The 23,275-nt window shown below is 56.0% G+C and overlaps 2 protein-coding genes across 5 annotated transcripts in view; both read left to right on the plus strand.

Moving 5' to 3' along the window:
- The window catches only part of TMEM63B (transmembrane protein 63B), a 48,881-nt gene extending 42,091 nt beyond the window's left edge, over positions 1-6,790 (plus strand). For 2 of the 4 annotated variants that reach the window (XM_084202122.1, XM_084202123.1), the window contains 8 exons: positions 392-478; positions 1,874-1,939; positions 2,079-2,241; positions 2,411-2,516; positions 2,652-2,819; positions 2,959-3,074; positions 3,298-3,378; positions 4,385-6,790. In XM_084202122.1, the coding sequence (XP_084058248.1) occupies positions 392-478; positions 1,874-1,939; positions 2,079-2,241; positions 2,411-2,516; positions 2,652-2,819; positions 2,959-3,074; positions 3,298-3,378; positions 4,385-4,549 (952 nt within the window). In that variant the 3' untranslated portion in view covers positions 4,550-6,790. Of the gene's footprint in view, positions 1-391; positions 479-1,873; positions 1,940-2,078; positions 2,242-2,410; positions 2,517-2,651; positions 2,820-2,958; positions 3,075-3,297; positions 3,379-3,493; positions 3,661-4,384 lie in introns of all 4 variants that reach the window. The other 2 variants (XR_014616009.1, XM_084202124.1) reach the window with 2 other exon arrangements.
- Positions 6,791-9,403: 2,613 nt separating this feature from the next.
- On the plus strand, positions 9,404-22,401 carry CAPN11 (calpain 11). The gene is made up of 22 exons (XM_084201684.1): positions 9,404-9,518; positions 12,481-12,763; positions 13,342-13,411; positions 14,748-14,866; positions 14,978-15,111; positions 15,275-15,443; positions 15,955-16,038; positions 16,123-16,208; positions 16,401-16,475; positions 16,888-17,048; positions 17,125-17,294; positions 17,500-17,511; positions 17,764-17,975; positions 18,092-18,131; positions 18,369-18,434; positions 18,783-18,840; positions 18,937-19,001; positions 19,855-19,923; positions 20,054-20,132; positions 20,597-20,713; positions 20,787-20,845; positions 21,092-22,401. Exons 2-22 carry the CDS (start codon positions 12,518-12,520, stop codon positions 21,116-21,118), a joined length of 2,118 nt encoding a protein of 705 aa, XP_084057810.1. The 5' UTR covers positions 9,404-9,518; positions 12,481-12,517; the 3' UTR covers positions 21,119-22,401.
- Positions 22,402-23,275: the final 874 nt, after the last annotated feature.

Raw genomic sequence — 23,275 nt, forward strand, 5'->3', positions numbered from 1 at the left:
TAATTTTAGCTGCCCTGGCTTCTGGCCACAGGGAAGGTACTTGAAGGGCAGAGCACTAGAAGCCTGCTGCTTGTGAGGCACATTCCCCACAGGACATACGATGTATTTGTTTTTTGTCTATGTTGCAGGGACTGGGGGGGAGGGTGTCACCAGCTCTCAGGATTACAGGTCAGGGAAGATGATTGCAGAGCCTATGAGACAAGGGGAAAGGAATAGAGACCTGATGACGGATTTCAAATATGCTGGAGGGAAAGGGGATGTATTCGTGTACTAGGAATGGACAGGGTGGGATTTAGATTAGACATTGGGAAGTGCTTACTGATGGAAAGCCATTGGGAGGACAGCTTATGTGGCTGGTGGGGTGAAAGGTTAACAGCCTCTCTGTCCTCAGGTCTGGAGAGAATAGGACAACCATGCACAAGTGTTACACCTTCCTCATCTTCATGGTCTTGCTGTTGCCGTCTCTGGGCCTGAGCAGGTAGGAGCTGTGGGAAGGGATGGCAAGTACAAAGATGTGGAGCACAGGGAGGGTTGAGGTGCATGCCTGATTGGTCTCTTCTTTTTACATCCTTTCCTCGCTTCACTGGTGCCCTGGCTGTCATCCCCTTGGGAGACTGGTATTTAATCTTAGTTGAGGAAAAGCACACCAGACCATACATGTCTGGGTCTTTAGGACTTTACTGACTCAATATACAGATGCATTGACACGTGCCATGATGTTACAAATAATGCAGCAAAATTTGGCACGATAGATGAGTACATGTGAAAAGTCTGCTTGATGTCTGGTGAAGGAGGCATTCTTCAGCTCTGTCCTCAGTGTGCAGTCCAAATTTTGCACAAAACTAGTGAATTCCCCCTTTAAGCCAGAACTTGAATAGGTTATGCTGTTTGGCTGGGTGGGGTAGTTGGGTACAGAAGTGCTCATATGTTTGAGTGTATGCCTCAAATCTTCCTGCAGAGTTTATAAATTGCTCTGTAGGAAACACTGATGCATCGCCTGTCAGCCATTGGTGTGAGCTCTAGCGCTGAACAGGGGCCAAGTAGGGGAACAGTGTGAGGAAGAAAAAACTGAGGAGTGGGTGAGGGAGAGGGAACTCTTAACTGTGCTAGTTCATTCTTTACACATTGTGGGTCAGGGATCTTTAAGATCCCACCTGAATTCGGTATTTGAGATACAACCCCTCAGTGATGATGTCAGGTAAATCCTGAGAGCAAGACAAACCATCTGATAGTAGCAGAACAATAGTCCTTCATCCCACTGGGTGACTACATGTTTGCAACACAGATAAATAAAGCCTTGTTGCATGTAAATTTGCATCTTGGGCAGGTGAATGCTCTCAGAAGGTTTGCATTTTGACCACACAACAGACCACACTTCCTTCTGAGGAGCTGATCTTGCTGTTGTCTGTTGAGTTCCGTACTCCACCTGTGCCAGAGGATTGGGTAGTTTTATATAAAAAAACAAAATTGGGGAAAATGGGATTTGTTTCTTCTAAGGGATTTTTTAAATCTATTGTTGGAGGGTACCTTGTACCTAACCAATTTCTTCTGTAGAGTCAGTCATCTATTTCTTACGTGGATGTTGTGCCCAAACAGAGGAGAGAGGAAAAATATTGAGATGATGAGAGTAAAGGGCTAAGAACACACATGAATGGGAAGCTTTACATCCCTTTTTGAGTGTTGCATTGTTTTGTTCCGTTTTATTTTTTTCCAGTGTCCAGTTTACATAATTGCTGGTGACACACTCAACAGGGAACAACACAGTCTATGGTCAGAACTTTGGATCCTTCTAGAGCAGCTTCTACATATGTGCATTTCTGTCTGTTGCTGCTTCTGATGGTTCATCTTTTCTTCTTGCCTTCTTCCCCCATAGCTTGGATGTATTTTTCCGCTGGTTGTTCGACAAAAAATTCCTTGCTGAAGCTGCCGTACGATTTGAGTAAGTGGAGTTGAGCATAAAGGCTTTGTTTACAATGGGAGGTGGTTCTTGTTGGCATCCAGAGATTATGGGGACTCTCAGCTGCTGCCCTGCACGGAGGGAGCACCCCTTGCAGCCTGCTCTTGCTGCATCTCCCCAGGTGTGTGTTCCTGCCAGACAATGGGGCTTTCTTTGTCAACTACGTTATCGCCTCTGCCTTCATCGGGAATGCCATGGACCTGCTGCGCATCCCTGGTTTGCTCATGTACATGATACGCCTCTGCCTGGCCCGCTCGGCGGCCGAGCGGAGGAACGTCAAACGAGTATGTAGCGGGGCTGAGGGATGGGTTGTGGCCTGCACCCAGGGAGGGCAGTGCTGCAGTGGGACCCTGATGGGGCTCGCCTGGTGCTGTGCATACAGCTGGGTGTGTTGCATATACCCACTCAGCTCTCAGGGTCCTCCTGCTGATGGGTCTCCATTCCCTCCCACAGCACCAGGCCTACGAGTTCCAGTTTGGGGCTGCTTACGCCTGGATGATGTGTGTCTTCACTGTAGTCATGACATACAGCATCACCTGCCCCATCATCGTCCCTTTTGGTAAGCGATACCCGTCTGCCTCCCTGTGCCAGAGATGGAGGGGAGGCAAGAAGACTGATGTGGGAAAGATATTCCCTCTCAGTCTTGCAAAGAGGCTGATGCCCCACTTCTCTGGCTTTCTTCTCCTTCTCCCAGGGCTCATGTACATGCTGCTAAAGCACCTGGTGGACCGATACAACCTGTATTATGCTTACCTGCCTGCCAAGCTGGACAAGAAGATCCATTCAGGGGCTGTGAACCAGGTAGTGGCAGCCCCCATCCTCTGCCTCTTTTGGCTTCTCTTCTTCTCCACAGTGCGCGCAGGTGAGCACTGGGCTGGCATGCCAGCCCTTAGCCTCCAATTGAGCCAATTCCCTGGCCAGGCTCTGACCCTGGCAGCCTCCAGCCACAGAGCATGGTCACAGTCCTTTGACACTGACACTTTGGTTTTCCTTTGCCCCAGGGTTCCTGGCCCCCACTTCCATGTTCACCTTTGTGGTCCTCGTGATCACCATTGTGATTTGCCTGTGTCACGTCTGCTTTGGGCACTTCAAATACCTCAGCGCTCACAACTACAAGGTGAGGCAGAATGGCTGGGTGCAGGACCTTTCTCCTTGGTAGCACAGCTCAACCACAAAGCAGCAGGGGCTCTGAGGGGTCCCAGCCTGCTCTTCAGCAGAGCTTGTCAACCCTGACTTCACAGAAGGGAGAGTCCTGAGGCTGTCGCTGCTGCCTGTATATTGCTGAGATGGGACTGCAGATACGTTGCCCTGGCAGTCTCAATTTCTCCTTTTCTCTCCAGATTGACCACACAGAAGTGGACGCCATTGACAACAGGCAGAACGGGAGACCTGCCACCAATCTGCCGGCTCCCAAATCAGCTGTGAGTCACTATCCCCACCTTTGTGCCCTGGCACACTCCTTGCCTGAGTTTGGAAAGGGGGAGGTAACTCCCTGTCTGAGTACCTCACTCCTCACTTTTCATTTTTCTGAGTCAGCACCTGGATCCTCCCAGTGAGGGTGGGAGGCAACTGTTGGGCACTGTGCCCCTCACCTGCTCTCGGTGAAGTGTAACCCCCACACACACACCTCTTTCCTGCTGCTCCTCAGATGCTGTGCATTTACTTTCCGTCTCTCTTTCGGCTGGGACAGTGAATCCAGCCGGGTCAGTGTCCCTTCTCATTCTGCATCTTTGCACGCTTGCACGCCAGCAGAGTCTGTCACCCACCAGGCTTGTCCTAGTGCCAACACAAAGGCATCTCCGTGGACATTGCCTTGAAGGCCATGGAAGTGCTTTGGGGACTCTTCTCTCCCCTGTCCAACGTTCTGAGACCCCCAGAGTCGGTTTTTGGAACTTCACCTTGGCTCAACTGGCTCATTCCAACTGCTTCCTTCCACAAGGTTTTTGTAGTGGGGATCTATGCAGGGCTGCAGAGATGGTGTAAAGCAGAGCTTCCTGCTTCCTCAGGAGAGCAGGATTGGGTTGTGCACATGTAATCCAGGCTCCCTCCTAGGCTCCAGACAGCGAAGAGCAGCAACATTTTGCCAAAAGGAGAATCCTTATAAGAGGCAGGCAGAGCTTTAAGACACGTCTGCTAGCAAAAAAGGAAGCGCAGTCTTCCAGTTCACATGGGCTCCAAAGAGCCTGAGAAGTCACATTCTTTCCTAGCCCAGATGCCCTGTCCCAGGCGGCTGGGGATTGAAACACATCCAGTGTTTCAGGGCCAAGCCCCACTCCTGGTATATTCCATGGAGGCTGGACACTTCCTTGCCCTCCCAGCATATCCCCACGCTCGGCCTCGTGCATGGTGCTTAGTGTGTTGTGCTCTGCTTCCTGGAGAAGTTCCCTAGACTCACGTGTGTTTCTGCTCTCTCCCTGCCCCTGACAGAAGTACATCGCCCAAGTGCTGCAGGACTCCTCGCCGGAGGGCGAAGTTACAGAGTCGGAGGAGCAGGTATCGCAGGATGAGGAGCTCATCAACGCAGATGGCATGAATGACACAGATTTCCAGTCGTGTGAGGACAGCCTGATAGAGAATGAGATCCACCAGTAGGGACCTCAAAGGGCGGGAGGGGAAGGAGGCCCAGGAGCAGGGCAGGCTGTGCACATGGAGACCTGGGAAGAGGCACCTGAGGGTGCTGGCTACTGCCCTCACCCTCCCGCCCCTAGGGCTGCTGCCTTCAGTGAGGGCAGGGGCCCTGCTGCAAGCTCTCCATCTCCCTGCCCCTCCACCCCTGCGCCAGCCCGGCTGCTCGGCAGGCATGCTCTTTACTAGCTACCTTCTTCAACGCATCCCTGGACCCCAGACTCCCAGAGACTGGGGAGGAGGGGGGCCATAACTCCTGTGGTGCTGCCCTGGACCTGCAGGGAGGAGGAAATCTGGGTGCTTTGTGGGAAGGGGCATAAGGGGAACATTTGGGGTCTTCTGAGCAGGCAACTGTATCCCCTGGTGAGAAACACTAATAATTTATTAGATTTACAGGAAGGTGATAAATGAAAAACTTCAGTCAGTTTATTGGAAACCCCACCCAAGGTGGGGTTGGCTTTTGTTGCACCTTCTCCCTGTGCCTGCGTGTGCCCTTTCTCAACTGCTTCCAGCATCCAGTTGGTGTGGCATCCCAGGAGCTGGTCCAGGCCCAGGGGTGGTGACAAGCTTCCCCCTCACCACAGGGATAGTGATAGCGACTCTGACTTCGTGGTCAAGGGTGGCATCACACCAGCGAACGGGCACTGGGTGACGTGAACTAGATAGGCCCTCACGGGGTGAGGGGTGCTGAGGGCATTTCTCATGAGCAGGAGGAGGCGCAGGCAGCCTCTCCCCCAGGTCCTGTTCCCTCCTCCCCCAGGGGCACAGGCAGGGGTTTGCAGCATCATTTAAAGTGGCATTTTTCTTTGCACATTTTACTCCCCTTTCAAACAAATCAACCTGACCTCCATGTGGTACTGCAGCCCCCCTTTTGCTGCCCTGTGTCTGCACAGCAGGTTCAGGCTTGGGGGTGGGGAGGCTGTGTGGGGGTCTCCTGGGTGCTAGGGAGAGGGGAGAAAGGGTCTCAGGCTACAGGCCCTCAACACCCTGCTAGATCAGCACTGCCTCGTTGCAGTGAGGCCCCATGGGCTTCCTTCCCTGAGCTGCTGCAGGGTCTTCCCCCAGCTGAGGTGGTGAGAGAGGGAGGGAGCCCTGGGAGAGCAGCCTCTTGGGACTGTGCTGACTTTCTTCACCTGCCCTGACTGGTGTAGGCTCCCCTGCCACACCCAGCCTGAGAGGGGGGTTGTTCCTCTCCTACCTCTTGCTCTTGCCCCCTTCCTGTTGATAGCTGTGTCCCAGAGGCAGGCAGAGAACAGGATGGGTGGGAGAGGTGACTGGAGCCCCTGGCACATGGAAGGACTGACCCTGTTTAAAGACATTTTGTGAGGTTGTTTCTGGTCAGTATCAGTTGCCCTCAATTGCTTCCCCCCTCCCCTTGTGTAAAATGTAAAGGAAAATAATAAATCCCTCTGCTATTTAGCTATATTTATTTCCCTCAGACCCTGCCACCATCCTGTTTGGTGCTCATTGCGGACACTATCACCCTCCCTTTGCCTGTCATCTCTGGGTGCTGTACCAGCTCCCTGGGGCTGTACCCTGCGGGGCCAGGTGAAAGGAGACAGTCATTTACCTTTTCAATCACCCCTGCTGGCCCAGGAGCTCCAAGCACTTTAATCGACCAGAACAAGCGAATTGTCAGCCCTGCCCACCTCAGCTGCCAGGAACGGTGGTCACATCTTATGGCTTTTCTCCCCTGTGCCTTCCACTAGAGGAAGGGAACCAGACCCACAGAGAGCAGCGGGGGGGACTGCTCCCGGGAGGACATAGCTGCCTTTCCTGTACAAGACCTATAGAAATCCCAGGCCTGGACAAAAGGGTGGATGGAACAGAAGAGGTGTAGGTCTTCAGTGCATAGGGAGGGCAGGTCATACCAGCTTCCAGGGCTCTGCTGGGGCTGGAGCACACATGGGTGTGAAGGGGTATGGTGAGAGTCACCCATCCCTTCCAGGTAGCGGCCAGGAATGACATGAGCATGTGAGCTGAGAGTTCCCGGTCCACTCGCAGGCTGGGCCAGGGGGGATGTTGATCCTGCTTCCTTTCTTCTCACACCCACCTACTGCCCTTGCTCCTGGTCCAGCAGGTGGGCTGGGATGCCATGGCCTCTGTAGGTACGGCCGTGCTCCGGGGCTGCCTCTGTGGCTGTCGGGGCCCTACCCACAGAGAGCTGTGTGTTCTGAGTGGCACTGTCTGTGTAGAGATGTGTATAATACCCTGTATATATTTGTGTACAAAAGAAAAAAGGAAAAAAAGGAGCTATTGTTTGCAGTCTTTTCTTTGTGGAGTGGGTTGGGGGCTGGGACCTGGGAGGAGAGGACCCCAGCTGCTGCAGGGCTGCCGGAGCATGCGTGGTGCGAAAGGCGGGGTGGGGAGTAGTGTGAGCACAAGCCCTGCCCTCCTGCCAGCAACTCAGTTATGGCTCACAGACTCTCACAGCATGAATGGCTTTGCCTCTGACTTGCAGAAGCATCAAGGACTTCGCTGCTAAAAGCATGTGGATGGGGAGCTGTGTGTACTGAGGCTGCAGTGGATGAAGATGGTTTGGAAATGATGTGGTAGTGGAGTTTCACTGGTAGCCTTATGCCACGTGTCAGCCCACCCCTACTGTTCCAGTAGCAAGTTACACAGCCACCTCTGCAATATCCGTTCCAAACCTGGCCACCTAGTTTGGGTGGACAGCTACAGCCTTTGGGAATGCCTGGAACACAGAGCATCACTTTCCCAAAACATGATGCTGCTCATATGTCAGCTGTGCCCTGAGTGCTGGGACAGACAGCAAGCAGCCAGCCCCCAGGATGCTCCCTGCTGCTTTCTGTGCAGGCTGGATCTGGCATGCTTCCCAGGAGCCTGCTGCGTGCTATGCTCCTTACGTTGTGCACAGTGGCTGTTGCTTGGAGGATGGCACAATGGAGAGGCAAGGCCTGGCGTGGGCTGCCGAGAGACGGACAAGTGACCCCAGCTCCATCCCCGCCTTACTGTGATCAGGCTTCGTGTGCCAGCAGTGCAGCACCAGCAGGGGACAAAAAACCCTCCTGTCCACAGCCAAAGGGCAAGGGAAGAGGCAATGCCAGAGAACCGCACCTGCTGCCAAGTCCCTGCAGCCATCACTACAAAGAAAAGCTTGAGGGAAGAAAACAAGGAAATTGCAGAGAGATTTTGCAGGTGTTTCAGGGAAACAGCTTCCAAGCATAGAGGGAAGGAGATAGGACAGCCTTTGTGACAGGATTATTGAGGAGCTATCTCCTGTCCCAGGAGAGGGATCTGTGAAAGCAGCTTTGGAGGCCACTGAAGGGTAATAAGGCAGGAGCTGAACAGGACAACAGTGTCACAAGGACGGGCACAAACCCAAAGCAGGAACAAGCCCTGGCCCTACAGGCCTCTTGCTCTTTGAAAGCACAGTGCTGCCTGCAGTTCCCTGCAGAGCTAAATAAAGACCCCCTTATGCAGGGACCCTCTTATGCTTCCAGCCTGTGGCAAGCCTGCCTGGGAAAAAGATGGAGCAGCCCTTGCAACAATCCAGAGCAGGGCACCCCAAGGCTGCCTCTGCACTAGGATGGGAACAAGCAGAACAAGCTGCCTGTAACAGAGTCCCCAAAGGTACAGGGCAGCTCTGGTGGGTGCTGGCCAGGACTGGACTAGTCGCTTGTGCCTGCAGCAGCAGGACCGTGTTAAAGCTGGTTTAAACATTTGGGTTGCCCTTCCCTCAGGCAAGGGACATGGCTTCTGGCCACACGTGCAACCGGCTCCCTGCTTAGGAAGGATTTATCCCCTGGGGCAAGGTGGGGTAAGGTAGAAAACAGGTGCCCTGTGAGGCCTGGGCTCCTGCAGGCTCGATGCCAGCTGCTGCAGTGAGTCTGTATGGGCACAGCCTCCCCAGCTGCAAACACCAGGCACCAGGGAAGGGAGAGGGAGCTCCAGGGCTGGGGACACCCATTAGGTTCGCCCTGTTCAGCCTTGGCACCGAAAGAATGGCAATACAAAGCCCCTGTCCTGAGATGGGGCTGGCCTGAGCTGAGCTGCGCATGCCAGGCCAGGCAGTGTCAGATATGCTGGGCTAAGCCACACCAGGCCAAGCTGTGCCAATTCATTCTGGGCCATGCCATGCCATCCAAAGCCATGCTGAGCCACACAGGACTCCACCGTATGGTGCCAAGCCGTGTGGGGCCAAGCCCGCTGGTAACAGCGCCACCCAGCATAGCTGCACCATGAGTCACCGAGGGCACGCAGGGGCAGCCCCGGTGTGGCTGTGGAAAACTCCAGGGCAGTGGGACCTGCCCAGAGAGGGCACCCAGCAGCCAGGGGCAGCTGGTGATGGGGGGTGCCAGCCGGGGCACGCAGGGAGCCCGGGGCAGCTGGTGGTGGCGGTGTTGACCGTGACCACCCGGACCACTGATTGAGGTGGCGCGGGCACAGCCCCCGCAGGCATGAGGGAAGGGAGAAGGGACACAACAGTCTGGGATATCCGGTGGGACCACCCTACTCAGCCGTGGCACCGAAAAGTCAGTAAGTCCTGGGGACAAAGGTGCAGTACAGAGCTTCGCCCAGCTACGCTGGGGTGCCGGCAGTATGGAGCAGTCCTCCTCAAATCCATTCCTAGAAGAAAGTTGCTTCCTCTTTTCCTTCCAGCCCCGGTTTCCCTGTGGACCCAGCCCTTTCCTCAGAACAATGGTGGAAGGAGCACGCCCATCCCGGCGGTACCCCTCCATCCCTGGGAGCTGGGAGACGGTAAGACGGAACCTCACCATCAGCCTGGAACAATAATCCCCTCCCACTGCCTGTAAACTGTCACTGCTCCTTTAATTCCCCCTCCCACTGCCCTCCCGGCTTTGCTCCTACATCCTGCCCGCCGAAACTCCACCTTCCGCGGGGCTGTACTGAGCCGGGCTGGGCTGGGCCGGGCCGAGCCGAAGCGGGCAGGGCGGTGGCGGCGGCAGCTTCCGTAAGTCCATTCCCCCCATCCTCACCCTTGTCCGACCCCCAGCTTGGGGTTAAGCACTGAGGGGGAGCTCGCCGCCAGGCGCACAGGGCTTCGGGTCCGTCCGTCTCCCCCTCCCCGGCTGCTTCCTCTGTGTTCTAAGCTTATCTAGGCAAGCCTACCCCTCCCATCCCCTTCTGTCTGCGAGGATTTTTGCATTACCTAACGCATCCGCGGAGACACAGCGGCTTCCCAGTCGGGGCGGCGAGTAAACTGAATACCGCAGCCTCCCGGGATGCGCTGCCGACCCCAAAGCCAAGCCCGCATCCCGTCAAAGGGATGCGGTAACATAAAGGGGAGCCTGTCGAAAACGAGGATCTTTGTAATCTGGAGGGCTGGAAAGGGCCTGAGAGCTGCTTGAGCACTGTGGGATGCCATGGGCGGCTGTGACGCCTTGCCCCGAGCTGAGTATGCGGCAGGATACCGTGTGTCAGGGCTGGTTTTGAGGAAGGGAACTCCCCACTTCCGTTGATTTGCGAGAGCAGCTGGCAAACCAGAGGTCCGCAAAGATTTTTGGCTGGACTTCAACAATGATGCTGCCCAAGGTTTTGCAGTATGCGCTAAAGTGCACAAGGTGTCAGGGACCCTGCAGGAACCAGTGTGTCTTTTCGCTCCCCCCTGGGAGGGATCAGAGGTGCCTCGAGTACTGGAAAGCATCATACTGTAGTTGAATGTCACCTGTGGTGGAAAACTGCCCCGGGGGCTTGGCTTGTCTCATCACACCCCTTCCTCCTCCGGGGAGGACCTGCAGTGTCCATTACCATAAGCCTGGGGAGGTGTCAGTAGCTGACCCCATTGCTTTAAAGACCCATGTGGTTGCTCTCCCATTCTGGGGTCTGAAATGCTTTTGCTCTGCGCTTGCGTGACCTCCGTCTGCCACTGAGCACAGCCTTCCCGAGTATTTTGAGCCACAGAGCTAAGAATAACTCGTACGGTGCCCGTGTCTGCAGAGAGCTCCCCATGTCTGCAGCCATGTCCCGTGCTGGTAGGTAGGGTGGGAAAGGGTGCAGGGAACCTGGCAGGGGCTGTGGGTAGGGAAAGTTCCCTGGCCACTGGCAGGTTGTGGTGTAAGTGCCAGGGAGGTGGTGAGGTGGGATCCGGAGGCAATGTGGGCAGCTGTACTTGGGATCCCTCCTCCCTCAGGGCCCCTCTGTTCTGGGAAGTGTCTGGGACTGGAGAAGCCATCCTGCCAGCTCTGCAGGCACCGAGGGACTTGCCACTGGGAGAGACTGCCAGGGTGCGGCTGTGGGGCAGGGGTTGTAGGAGGAGCTCCATAGATTTGGGACCATCGTAGAGGAGAGAAGGGCTGGCGCTTCCCTGGAGAAGGGTAGTGGGTTTAGAGCATCCCAGAGCAGGCGGAGTGATGGGAAAGAGTAAATTTTTTCTTCTGAAAAGCTTCTGGCTAGGACAGCCACATGCAGTAGCAGCCAAGTTTATGCCCTATGCATGTGCCAGGAGCTTACACCCTATTCACTGTTGCCTGCCTCCCCTTTAGCTGTCACAGCCCTTCAGGACAACAAAAGCCGCCTCTTTGGAGCCAGGCTGCGCCCTGCTCCCCTCACATAGGGTACTGGGGAGGGAGTGGGCCAGCGCTGGCATTCGAGTTTGCTGCTCTGAGTGGGTTGCTGGCTCCTGGCTTATTTACCCAAGGACTACAGCACTTTCTCACATGGAGAAACCTCTGAAGTATTCGGCACCAGCCCAGCCAAGCAGGAGCTGAGGTTGCTGGGGAGTGGGGCAGGATGAGCCGCAGATGCCAGTGGGCTGGGGGTGGTGGCACCTGCCCCATGGCCCTGCTGCAGGTGACACTGCTTGCATGGAGGCTTGGACCAGACGGTGCCAGAGGCCCCTTCCAGCCTGGGTGGTGCTGTGGGTGTGAGTGCTGGCTGCTGCCGTGGTGCCTGGACAGGGCTGAGGGCAGCTGGACACCGGGAGGGGAGCTGGGACTTGCCCACCGCAGCAGGCACGGTGGGGCAGGGCTGCGGGACCAGACATGCCTGGCAGCTGTGTCAAACTGGTTCGAAGCTCCTGGCCGTGAGCTGCTGGTCAGAGCCCCGGGAGGATGGCCAGGACAGGGAGAGGTGCGGGATGGGCGCTCTGCGGTGTCTGTCCTGCCTCGCTCTCCTGGTGCCAGGGTGCTCCCCTAAACTCCGCAATCCCTTCCCGGTATCTCCCAGCAAGCTGCTCCTCTGGCGGTAGACGAGCCTTGAGTCATCCTCGCTGTGTGTGTGTGTGCCGTCCCGCCTCTTCCTTCCCTGTCCTTCTCTGGCCCCATAGCTAGAACTATCTGCTGGGCTCCACCCTCCCCGGCCCTATTGACTCAGTGCTCAGGCAGCCGGGCCGGCTTTCGGAGAAGAGAGAAAAGGAGAGGGAGAGGCCCCTGAGGGTGGGAGAAGCTGCTGGCAGCCGCTGACGCCCTCCCCGCCGAGGCGGGTGAGGAGGAGCCGGGACAAGGGAAGAGCCCGGAAAGCTGCGCCGGGAGGAGAGGCTGACGAGGTTGGAAAGCGTCTGAAATTCCTCCGGGCTCAGCTTTTGGCACAGCGGGGACAGGACAGGACCCGTGACCTAGGTGCTTGGGGGTTGCCTCCTCCCAGCCCCCTCTGAATGCTGCTTTGCCCCCTTGGTGTCCCCTAAAGACAGCAGGGCTGAAACAGCCAGGCTGGAGGACAGGGCTCAGAACGGGGCTGCTGCTGGGGATGGGGCCTGGGAGATTCTCCTGGTGTGTGTGTGCCCACCCTGGGGTGCTCTGGTGGCACTGGGCTCGCTGTGCCAGGCCATTGCTGCTGGAGAAGGTCCCTGCTGTGGGAGTGGTGGGGAACTGGGGATTCAGCCTCAGAGCCTGGCTCTGTGTGGTGGCTGGTATCACCAGGGGAGAGCAAGGTAGCGGGCTGTGCCTCAGCGTGGCCGTGCCTGTTCTGTTCTGCAGGGAGTGGAGCGGAAGGTAGCGGCGCTGGTGCCGAGCTATGATGCCCTTTGGCGGCATGGCTGCTCGCGTGGAGAGAGACCGCCTGAGAGCCGAGGGGCTTGGTCAGCACAACAACGCCATCAAGTACCTCAACCAGGACTATGAGGCCCTCAAGCAGCAGTGCATTGAGAGTGGCACCCTTTTCAGGGATCCACAATTCCCAGCTGGCCCATCTGCCCTTGGATTCAAGGAGCTGGGGCCGCACTCCAGCAAGACGCGGGGAGTGGAGTGGAAGCGTCCGTCGGTAAGTGCTGGGCTTGCTTCTTCTCAGTCTGGGCTGGCATCCCTGTCCTGCACGTCTGCACTGATGTGGTGTGCTGAGCTGCAGACTGGCCCTTGCTGGCACTCCAAGTGCTCCAAGTCCCTGGAGTGCTGCAGAACCACTTTCCCAAGGGCCCAGGGCCATTCCCCATGAGTGTCTGCTCAGAAAAGCATTGTGTCTATCAGGCACTGCTTCCTCTGGGCGGCAGACTGTGGGCTTCAAAACAGGTGGGTTGTGTTCTTGCTCCTAGGTGTCTTGGCATGGATGTGTCACCCTCAGTAGATGGGGCATTTGAGAGTGCATATCCCCTGGTGCCATGAAGGCAAGGGGAATGTCATCCAGCCTTGTCCTCCCATGGATACGGTAGATCTTGCCTTGCCTTACCATGATGGCCTTGGCATTGCAGTTAAGCAGCCTTCCCTAGCAGAGGGCAGGTGGGGTACATGTCACAGGGACCATATACCATTTCTCTCGAGTCAGAGCTGCAGTGGGTGACAGCCCTGCTAAAGCCCAGGCCCTGCCAAGATCTAGCACCAGCATCTGATTCTGTCCTTCTGCAGGAATTAGTGGATGACCCTCAGTTCATCGTTGGCGGTGCCACCCGGACGGACATCTGCCAGGGTGCTCTGGGTGAGTGTTGAAGCTTTGTCCCTGGACCTTGGTCCAGGCAGCAGTGACTGGGGAGGGTTGGGAGGCCCTTTCCATTCGGTGAGGTGGGAATTGCAAGTCAGGGGGCATCCTGTGCCTCCTGGTAGCTCTAGGTTAAAGCTCCAAAAAAATGAGTTGATGGGTGCACAGCTTGATGGGTGCTGAGATCGGTGGAGATTCTGGGTGCATCCATGCCTCCTCACACATGCTGACAACGATGCCAGGAGCTGCTCCAAAAAGCTCCCTGCTTTGGTAAATGGTGACGGATGGCAGCTGCATGATAATAACAAACTGAGGTGGCAGAAAAGTGCTTATGAACCAGTGTGGTGTGGCAGAAGGGTATCGAGAGGTGTACAAGTGATGATTTGTCTTTTCTCCAGGGGTGTCTCCCAAGGCGAGGGCACTGAGGCAAGGAGAGAAGTGTTAATGGGCTGGGTAGGCTAGCAGAGTTGAACCACAACTGGGATTTTGTGGTCATCAGAAACAGATCTTGGTACCACACAGTGTTGTCCTGACTGGGAGCAAGTAGGGCACTTGATTGGGAGTACTGTATACCTTAGCACATTTAGCATGCTGTTTTCAGGGCTGACTACATTTAACATACCCAGTAATTAGGACAAACTTGAGGTAGCAACTGGAGTGCATAACAGCCCAAAGCACTGTGGTAGTGTTCACTTGGTCATTATAAACTTGGAAATGGCATTTTGTCAAACCACAGCTCAGTTACAGGTTATCCAGGCTCAAGGCTAAGGTGTGAAAGGCTTCAAAGGCAAAAGAGAAAAGAGAATCAAGTCAAAGAATTTAAAGCACAATTCTGGCCTGGAGCAGCACTTGTGGTTAAGATCACTCAGAAGGAAAAGTGCGGTGGCATTGCTTGCAATTTGAGAAGCTGGGGCAGCAGCATGAAACTGCTCGCTTGCTAAAATGGCTTTTTACATTCAAAGTGTAATTCTTCTGCAGAACTTGCTGTCTGTGATACTGAGGGCAGTCAAATTAATGAGTTCCAGGAGAGTACAGATAAATGGCTGCAGAAGGGGGCTGTTGGTGCTGTGTGTGGTGGTCTGGACACAGGCTCCAGGTGAGGGAGGAATGTTCCCTCTTGCCTTGAGCTAATACTTCTCTCTGTGGGCAGGCTGAGCAAGCCTGAATCCCTGAGTTCTGCTTGCTGGATCTTCTCTGTTTTTTCCATGGAGTTTTTGAGCTGGGTAGCCCCAAACATGTGCAAGAAGAGCACACCATGGGCTCCTAAACATCCATCACCTACCCTCCCAGCTAGGGAGGTGATGGGTACTCATACCAGCTTCCTCTCCTTCCCCAGGTGACTGCTGGCTGCTGGCTGCCATTGGCTCCCTCACGCTCAACGAGGAGCTCCTGCACCGCGTGGTGCCCCATGGACAGAGCTTCCAGGAGGACTATGCTGGCATCTTCCACTTCCAGGTGGGCTGGGAGCTTTTGGCCCTCCACAGCTGGTGGGCTATGGCAGAAGTGAGGGTGGGGGTGATGCCATGTGATGCTCTGAGCTCACCCCACTCCCTTCTCACCCCCCAGATCTGGCAGTTTGGCGAGTGGGTGGACGTGGTGGTGGATGACCAGCTGCCCACCAAGGATGGGGAGCTTCTGTTTGTCCACTCGGCGGAGTGCACCGAGTTCTGGAGTGCTCTGCTGGAGAAGGCCTATGCCAAGTGGGTATCCCCGTGGTGGGCACGTGGGCGGGCACGTATGGGGTAGGGCACCTCCCTGTGCGGGGTGGAGGGAGGGGAGTCTCCTCTGTCGCTGGCCCTGCTTGTGCTGGGTGGCAGGGCAGCTGCAGTGCGCTACCTGCTTGTCTGCTCCCGCGCCCCTCAGGCTGAACGGCTGCTACGAGTCGCTCTCGGGGGGCAGCACCACCGAGGGCTTCGAGGACTTCACGGGCGGCGTGGCAGAGATGTACGACCTGAAGCGGCCGCCGCGCAACATGGCCCACATCATCCGCAAGGCGCTGGAGAGGGGCTCCCTGCTGGGCTGCTCCATCGACGTAAGTGACCCGCTTACGGGCCGGGCTCTGCCACAGCGCTGGCCACAGTGAGGCCTCAGAGCCAAGGCTGTGTCAGCAGTCCCCTCACGGGGACACCGGGTGGAAGGTTACTTCTTTGCCCTCCCACCACAGCACCCTTTCCAGAGCCAGTGTGGCAGCCCTGCGGCACAACACGTGGCTCCTTTGGATGGAGCGGGTTTGTTCATCTCCGGTGCGGGACGAGGGACTGCCTATAATTCTGGCCATGTTTTGCATCAGCAAATTACCTGGAGCAGGGCTTTTAAATTCTGAAGTTTAGGTGGTTCCTTGATGGATCTTTGGGGTGCTAAGGAAACTGTCTTTAAATTGTCCACAACCAGCAATGTTTGAGCACAGGGAACTGCTACCTGCTACTTCTCTCGGCCGGAGCAGTGCAAAGCAAGGAGAATTCTCCACACAGTGGAGGAAAGGGGTAGGGATAAGACTACACAAATTCACTCCTATCAACTTGAGCATTACACATTCTCCTCAGATCACAAGCGCCTTTGATATGGAAGCAGTGACCTTCAAGAAGCTGGTAAAGGGCCACGCCTATTCTGTCACAGCCTTCAGAGATGTGAGTCACCTAGATTAGACTTTAATAGCAATATCAGCCTGGCCAGTGGCATGGACTCCACCTCCTCTGTCTGGTGTCTGGCAGGTGAACTACCGGGGTCAGCAGGAACAACTCATCCGCATCAGGAACCCCTGGGGTCAGGTGGAGTGGACTGGAGCCTGGAGTGATGGGTAAGCAGGACAGAAGGGATGGCAGTCTTGCTCTGTCAGGCCAGCAAGCGCTGCACATGCAGCAGTCGAGCACGGGGCAATGCTGAGGGGAAACTCACAGCGTGCAGAGCCCTTCACATCAGAGGAGATGAGGGCCAGCTCTGAATTGCTCTCAGGAGTCCTTATCTAATTGTCTCTCTCCTGCTATTCCAGTTCCTCTGAGTGGAACAACATTGACCCTGACGAGAGGGAAGAGCTGCAACTGAAGATGGAGGATGGAGAGTTCTGGTGAGTCCCGGAGCAAAGTGCTGCTCTATTTCAACAGCCTGTCCAGGAAGGAGCAGAGGAGCCAGGGAGAGATCCTACAGCCATGCTTCACCTGAAGCGCATGACCTGCCTTTATGAGCTGGCTTCCCAGCACTGGAGAGCTTGCCAGCATTTTCTCATCTGATCTAGTTAATAATTTTCCTCCCTTGAAGGGAATTCAGGCCAACTAAATGCAAAATAAACATGTAGGAAGAGTAAACATCCCTTCCTACCCAAACCCAGCACGAGGCTTTAAATAAGCTATAACTGTTTAGGGTAAAAGATTTTACCGTCATTTAACTCTCATAAAATGTTAGCTGGGTCCAGAGCTACCTGTGCTCTCCTCCCTCCCCACAGCAGTGCCCTGGCCTCAGCCCCTCCTTGCCTCCCACAGGATGTCTTTCCGGGACTTCATGAGGGAATTCTCCAGGCTCGAGATCTGCAACCTGACCCCCGATGCCCTCACCAAGGATGAGCTCAGCAGATGGCACACGCAGGTGTTCGAGGGCACGTGGCGCCGGGGCAGCACTGCTGGGGGCTGCAGGAATCACCCAGGTACCTCTGGCCTCCACTGGGCTCTTGGCAGTGTGATGAAACCAGGTGTCTCATCCATGCATCCCCTTCCTCCCAGCCACATTCTGGATCAACCCCCAGTTTAAGATCAAGTTGCTGGAAGAAGATGATGACCCTGGGGATGATGAGGTGGCCTGCAGCTTCCTGGTGGCTCTGATGCAGAAGCACCGGCGGCGGGAGCGGCGCGTGGGAGGTGACATGCACACCATTGGCTTTGCTGTCTACGAGGTAACCCCTGCCCGCCCCAAGGCTTCTTCCCTGGGACTGGCTCAGCCCTGCCAGTCCCACTTCAACCCCAATCCTCAAGAAAATATTTTCCACCAGCTTTGGCCAGCTGTGGGCTAACGTCCCCCATCCTGTGCTCCCTGCAGCTGTAAGGGATGGGGGAGGTACTGGGATTCTGATTTTTTCCCCTTTTCCCTCCTATCTGCAGGTTCCTGAGGAGGTACGTCCTGAGCTGTCAAAGCCTACCCCATCTTGGAGGGAAGCACAAGACTGGGCAAAAATGGATTGATGCTCCCACAGCACTGGCTGTGGCTGGAGTGCAGTGGGAGCTGGGCACCTCCATGTGGGAGGGAGGGATGGCTCCTACTGGATGGGCAGGGCAGGGCTGTCCTACCTGATGGGGCTGGCGCTGGTCCCACCACTCCCTGCGGGTGCTTCCCGTTGTGGTCCACAAGCACATTCCTTCCCCCAGGCCCAGGGCATGCAGAATGTGCACTTGAAGAAGGACTTCTTCCTGCGAAACCAGTCCCGGGCACGGTCTGAGACCTTCATCAACCTGCGGGAGGTGAGCAACCAGATCCGGCTGCCCCCCGGCGAGTACATCGTTGTGCCCTCCACCTTCGAGCCGCACAAGGAGGCTGACTTTGTCCTGCGGGTCTTCACCGAGAAGCAGTCGGACACAGCGTGAGTCCTGGCCCGGGAGGGACACCCCGTGTCTGTCAGCACTGGGCTGTTCCCCACTGCTGGCCGCCTGCTGGCTGAGGAGCCCGCTCTTCACTTTGTTTTCCCCTTTGTGCCAGGGAGCTGGATGAGGAGATCTCGGCAGATCTGGCAGATGAGGTAGGAGCTGCCACTTTGGATTGGCTAGTGCTGAGGCTCTGGCACTTGGGAGGGGGAGCCTGGGATATCAGGTGGCTGGAGAGGGGCTGGCAAGGTTTGGGTGATGGGGATGTGGGAATTAACGAAGAAGAGAAAAACAAAGAAGAGCTTCCTTTCCAGTTGGCGTTTATTGAGCCTGGAAGGCAGGGCAGAGCCTGGGTTTGACCACTAACTTCTTTCTGGTTTGCATCACCCCAGGAGGAAATAACTGAGGATGACATAGAGGACAGCTTCAAGAACATGTTCCAGCAGCTGGCAGGGGAGGTGGGTATGGCTACACCAAGCTCTGGAAAGCCTTCTGGGGAGGGGACAGGACTGAACCCCTGGCTATGGGAGTTCCAGCCCATGCCACGCTCACTCTAGTCCCATCATGCAGACAAGTCCATCTTTGCTGTGGCTCAGCCCAGCTGCCCACAGGGATGGTGTAATGACAGGGGCAGATTTGGGGAAGAGCACCCAGCTGTGACCAAAACTCTTCTGAGTGTACAAGAAATGTAATGGCATCCTCATGTTTTGTGACTAAGGCAGAGATGTTTAGGCAGGAGGGGGACAATGGCCACAAGTGGGGTGGAGGGCAGGCAAGGGGTGATCCTAACTCTGCTTCTGCTCCAGGACATGGAAATCAGCGTCTTTGAGCTTCGGACTATTCTGAACAGAGTCATCTCTAGACGTAAGCACTACTCTTCCTACCCCTGCTCCCTGCAGCCCAGGTTGCTCAGCACGTTGCGTTTTGGTGCATGTGCTCAGCCTCCTCCTTTCTCCTCAGACAAAGATCTGAAGACGGATGGGTTCAGCCTGGACTCCTGCCGCAACATGGTCAACCTGATGGATGTATCCTCTTGGTGCTGTGGGCCAGGGCCGGTTTTTGTGGTGCTCTGCCTGCAAGAAACAAGAATTGTCTCTTGGAGCTGGGGCTTGGCTCTCTGGCAGCACTGAAGCTGTTTAACTGGGGGAAGAAAGGAAGGGCTCCTTATGGCTTCAGGGCCACCTGCCCTACACTCTTCGACTTCAGCAGCAGGTTTTTGGCAAGGGCCATCACTTCCCCTGCTTGCTTTGGCCTTGGCTCTGCCACCAAAAGCCCAGCACGGTCCCACCCAATGCCTTCTACTTTCACCTCCATGAGGAAGTTCCTGTGTTTCACTTCCCATGGGCTCCTTAGCCTGATGTGCTGTTGTGCCACCCAGCCTTTGAGGCACTCCTCAAAGGAAACAAGGACTATTGGGTTTCCTTCTTCCAAACCATCCTGTCTAGCTGTTGTGGATGAGTCAAGAGACAGGAGCCATGGCCAGTGTCCTGCTTGTACAAGGACATGCAGCTGGGGAGTCAGGCAAGGAGCAGCTCTGAGCCCTTCTCCAGCCTGGCCCTACAACATTCCTTTTCGCTGCAGGCCAGCCCAGCTTTGGTCCAAGGACAGCACAGCAATGTGCTTCCTACGGCAGCAGCACACTGCTCCCAGGGAGTGGCACAGCTGCTAGTTCAAGTGTTACCCTTTCCTTGCTGGGTTGCAGGCTCTTATTTTGTTGATGCTGCAGGATAGAGGGGAAGGTTGGGGGACAAATTGGAGAGGCCAAGTGTGTCCAGGCTTTTCTCACCTTCTGTGGCTGGGATTTGGTAGCTTTGCCTTTGTACCCTCCCCCTGCTCCTTTCCTGGCTGCTTTGACCTCCTTGACCCTCTGCCCCCCAGAAAGATGGCAGTGCCCGCCTTGGGCTGGTGGAGTTCCAGATCCTGTGGAACAAGATCCGGAGCTGGCTGGTGAGGAGGAGAGGGGGCATGGTGCATTGCACAGGGGTAGCACCCCTCCTGATGCAGCAAGAAGGAGGGACAGCCAGCCTGGAGGTCACAGGAGAGCCCTCCCTTCATGTCCTCTGTGATGTTTTTGCAGACAATCTTTCGCCAGTACGACCTGGATAAGTCAGGCACCATGAGCTCCTATGAGATGCGCATGGCTCTAGAGTCAGCCGGTAGGTCTGGAGAAGGATGGGACTGGGCTGGAGGCTGGGGAGGGGGCTCATGCTGTCAGAGTCCTGTCCTAAATAGCAGGAGAAGGGTGTGACCAGCTTATATTGCATTCTTGAAGCCAACCAACCTGTTGTAGTGAGATGTGGCCCCTGTATGCACCAGGCTTTCTGCATCACAGCTGTGTCAAGTGTTGGAGCCTCAGAGTTAGAGATGCTCGCAAGATGGTCCCAGCCTCTGTCCTCCTCTGGCCTGCAGAATCCCATCCTGGCAAAGCAGAGACTGGGGTGGATCAGTGAGCTAGCTAGTCATGTGTGGCTGCAGGGAGAGCATCCCCTCTTCCTACTGAGGCTGGACAAGTGCCCTTCCTTGGGTGGGTTGGTGGACCCTTTGTGTGGGTGCATGGACTTTCACAACTCCACCCTGCTCTGCTGCCTCCCTGGGGGGCTGACTGCTCTCTGCCTTGCAGGTTTCAAGCTGAACAACAAGCTGCATCAGGTGGTGGTGGCACGCTATGCCGACAATGACATGGGCGTGGACTTTGACAACTTTGTCTGCTGCCTCCTGAAGCTGGAGACCATGTTCAGTGAGTGATGGCCCTGGGGCAGGGAGGACAGGAACAGAGAGATGTGTTGCTCACTTTGCTTGTGTCCCTGCAGGGTTCTTCCGTAGCATGGACCCTGAAGGCACTGGCACTGCTGTCATGAACCTTTCTGAGGTGAGAGTTCAGCCCAGTGAAAGCTGGGGTGGGAAAGAAGGGGACACGGCATTAGGGTGAATGGGGCACCTGGGGTGGGTGGTAGAAAGCCATCCAGCCCCCTGGGTAGGGAAAAAACCTATAAAAGATCAAGGTGAGTAAACAGGACTGCTGCAGGCTCTGTGTTTCATGGAGGGCTGTTGAAATTGACTGTTGAGGACATGCCAAGAATGGACCCTGCTCATTCCTTCTCCCTCTCCTTCCCAGTGGCTGCTGCTGACAATGTGTGGCTAGGAGTTACAACAGATCTGCTGCAGCTGGGACACCCCAATGGGCCAGGCCCACTCCAAGTGCCTCCCCTTGGATCTATGGATACAGGATACTCTTCCCCCCTTGCTCCATCCCACGCTGAGCCACCAGCCCTGCCTCCCAGCAAGCCTCACACCATCTTCTCCAGTGGACCAGGGGTCAAGGCAGGCAGAGGATTCCCTTCTCCTCTTCTGGGCTGGGCTTCTTTCCACATCCCCTTGCTCCCTCTCACCCCAGAACAGGAGGAAGGCGAGCAGCATGGGATACCTGTGAGTCCCTGCATGGTGGCAGGCCGGGGGCCAGCTGCAGAGCAGGGAGGGGCAGCTGCTGGGGCAGGAGGGGGAGGACACTCGTATCGCTTGCTCTAGTGCTGACCCACCCCTCCAGCACACCTTGCCTGTCTCTGCACCCACACCTGGGAGCATCAGCACATATTGCCTTGCTCAGGCAGCAGGTTCCCAAAGGAGCCACAGTGGCCTTCTTCTGGGAGGAGGGATGGCCACACTCGATATCCTGAAGCCCTTGCACCATACTTAGCACCACTAAGCACGACCAAAGCGTGGAGCCTGCTGGCTCTTTTCTGCGTGGCCTTCAACACATCCCTTCCACCTCCATGCTCTAAGTGCTGGCCTAAGCCCAGCACTGGGTCAAGCTCTACAACTCAAGCACTGAATGTTTCGGGGCTCCTCCATCATGTGAACACATGCAACCCTGTATTGCAGCACTGAAGCTCCTCTTGTCCACATAGGCACAGCTCTGGCATCACTGTCACAGCAGCCTGGCCTCCCCTCCCATCCCTGGGAGCTCCTGGGACATCTGCTGCCCTCAGTCATGGCCTACAGCAGGGCTAGGGGATACAGCACCCAAGAGGCAATGCCTTCCTCCAGAGAGCAGGGGGTGGTGGTCTATGGGGTCTGCGGCACAAAGTTGGGTTTTTTCTCCCAATCCCTCATCCTCCCGCACTGTAACACTCTCCTCTTATCTTGGGCTCCTTTGCCCAGAGCAGATGAACTCCAGTGCCAACATATTTGCACTTCTCTGTGCTACTTCATTCCCCTCACCTTTTTCTGGGGTGATGGGGTGGCTCCAGCCTGGCAGTGGGTGAGGGCCCGTCCCCTGCCCTGCAGAGGCAGGCAGGCAGTTTGCTCCCCCAGACCCCTGTTGTCACTGGAGGATGCACCTGCAGCAATAACCACTGCTGCCTGCCCGGCAGCTCTGCTTCCTCACCCTGCTCACTGTGCTCTCCAGGAATAAACAGATCTGTTGGACATGTGCTCTGGGAGGTGTCCTGGGGTCTGCGTCCTCCCTCTGCTCTCCGTGGGCTGGTGCAGAGCCAAGCCCGGGGCATGCTGCTTGCCCAGCCTGGGGCACAGGTGGAGCAGCACCATCAGGGCAGGTCTGGCTGTGGGGTTGGAGAACCCACGTTCCCTAGGACTTTATAAAACTTGCCTCTTCCTTTGCACGGGTGTCTCAACGCTTCCACATGGGGCAGCACCACATAAGAGAGAGGGAAGGGAGCACTGCTCTTCAGGAAAGGTGTCTTGTGGAGGCTGGGGAGGGGAAGGAGGATAGGATGGAGTTAACTATGGAGCTGGTGGAAGTGAAGGACAGCCTGGAACTCTGGACCCTGGAAAGGGACCAAAAGAGGTTTATTTCTTTTCTGGATACAGCCTGTGGGAAGTGAATGTTTTCCCCTGCTCCCTTTGTGGTCATGCCAGTTATAGCTAGAAGCAGAAGCCTTCCACAAAAAAGAGTGGAGTGCTGGATGGTGGGGCTTTTCACAGCGTGGCTCAGAGCAGGACTTGCTGTCGGTGTGTCCTGCTCCTTGCTGACACTGCAGAAGGACACTGCAGCCTGGATGGCCCAGGGGTGCTCACCATTTGTTAGAGGAGGGACCTTGTGTACTTTATCCATCCCAGCATCTCAATATCCCTTATATGGGTGTCCTTTGGACCAGCCCAGCTCTCTGGGACCAGCGTCCCCACAGTGCGGCAGCACCCCGTTCTGGGGCAAGCCAGCCTGGCTCAGAGCACAGAGGGGAGCTGAGGTGTGCCAGCAGGAGGAAAGAGCCCCCCAGTGCCTCACAAGGCTGCCCTCTCCTGCAGAGGCTCCCCAGGGCTGGATGGAGGTGGGCTACTTGTG

The sequence above is a fragment of the Fringilla coelebs genome (genome assembly GCF_963513975.1).
Source record: "Fringilla coelebs genome assembly, chromosome: 3".
NCBI lineage: Eukaryota > Metazoa > Chordata > Aves > Passeriformes > Fringillidae > Fringilla > Fringilla coelebs.

Coding starts and splice junctions, on each gene's coding strand:
- CAPN11 (XM_084201684.1), top strand. CDS start 12,518: ATGATGCCCTTTGGCGGCATGGCTGCTCGCGTGGAGAGAGACCGCCTG. Junction 16,476..16,887: donor ATGGAGGATGGAGAGTTCTG/GTGAGTCCCGGA, acceptor TGCCTCCCACAG/GATGTCTTTCCGGGACTTCA. Junction 20,714..20,786: donor GAAGCTGGAGACCATGTTCA/GTGAGTGATGGC, acceptor GTGTCCCTGCAG/GGTTCTTCCGTAGCATGGAC.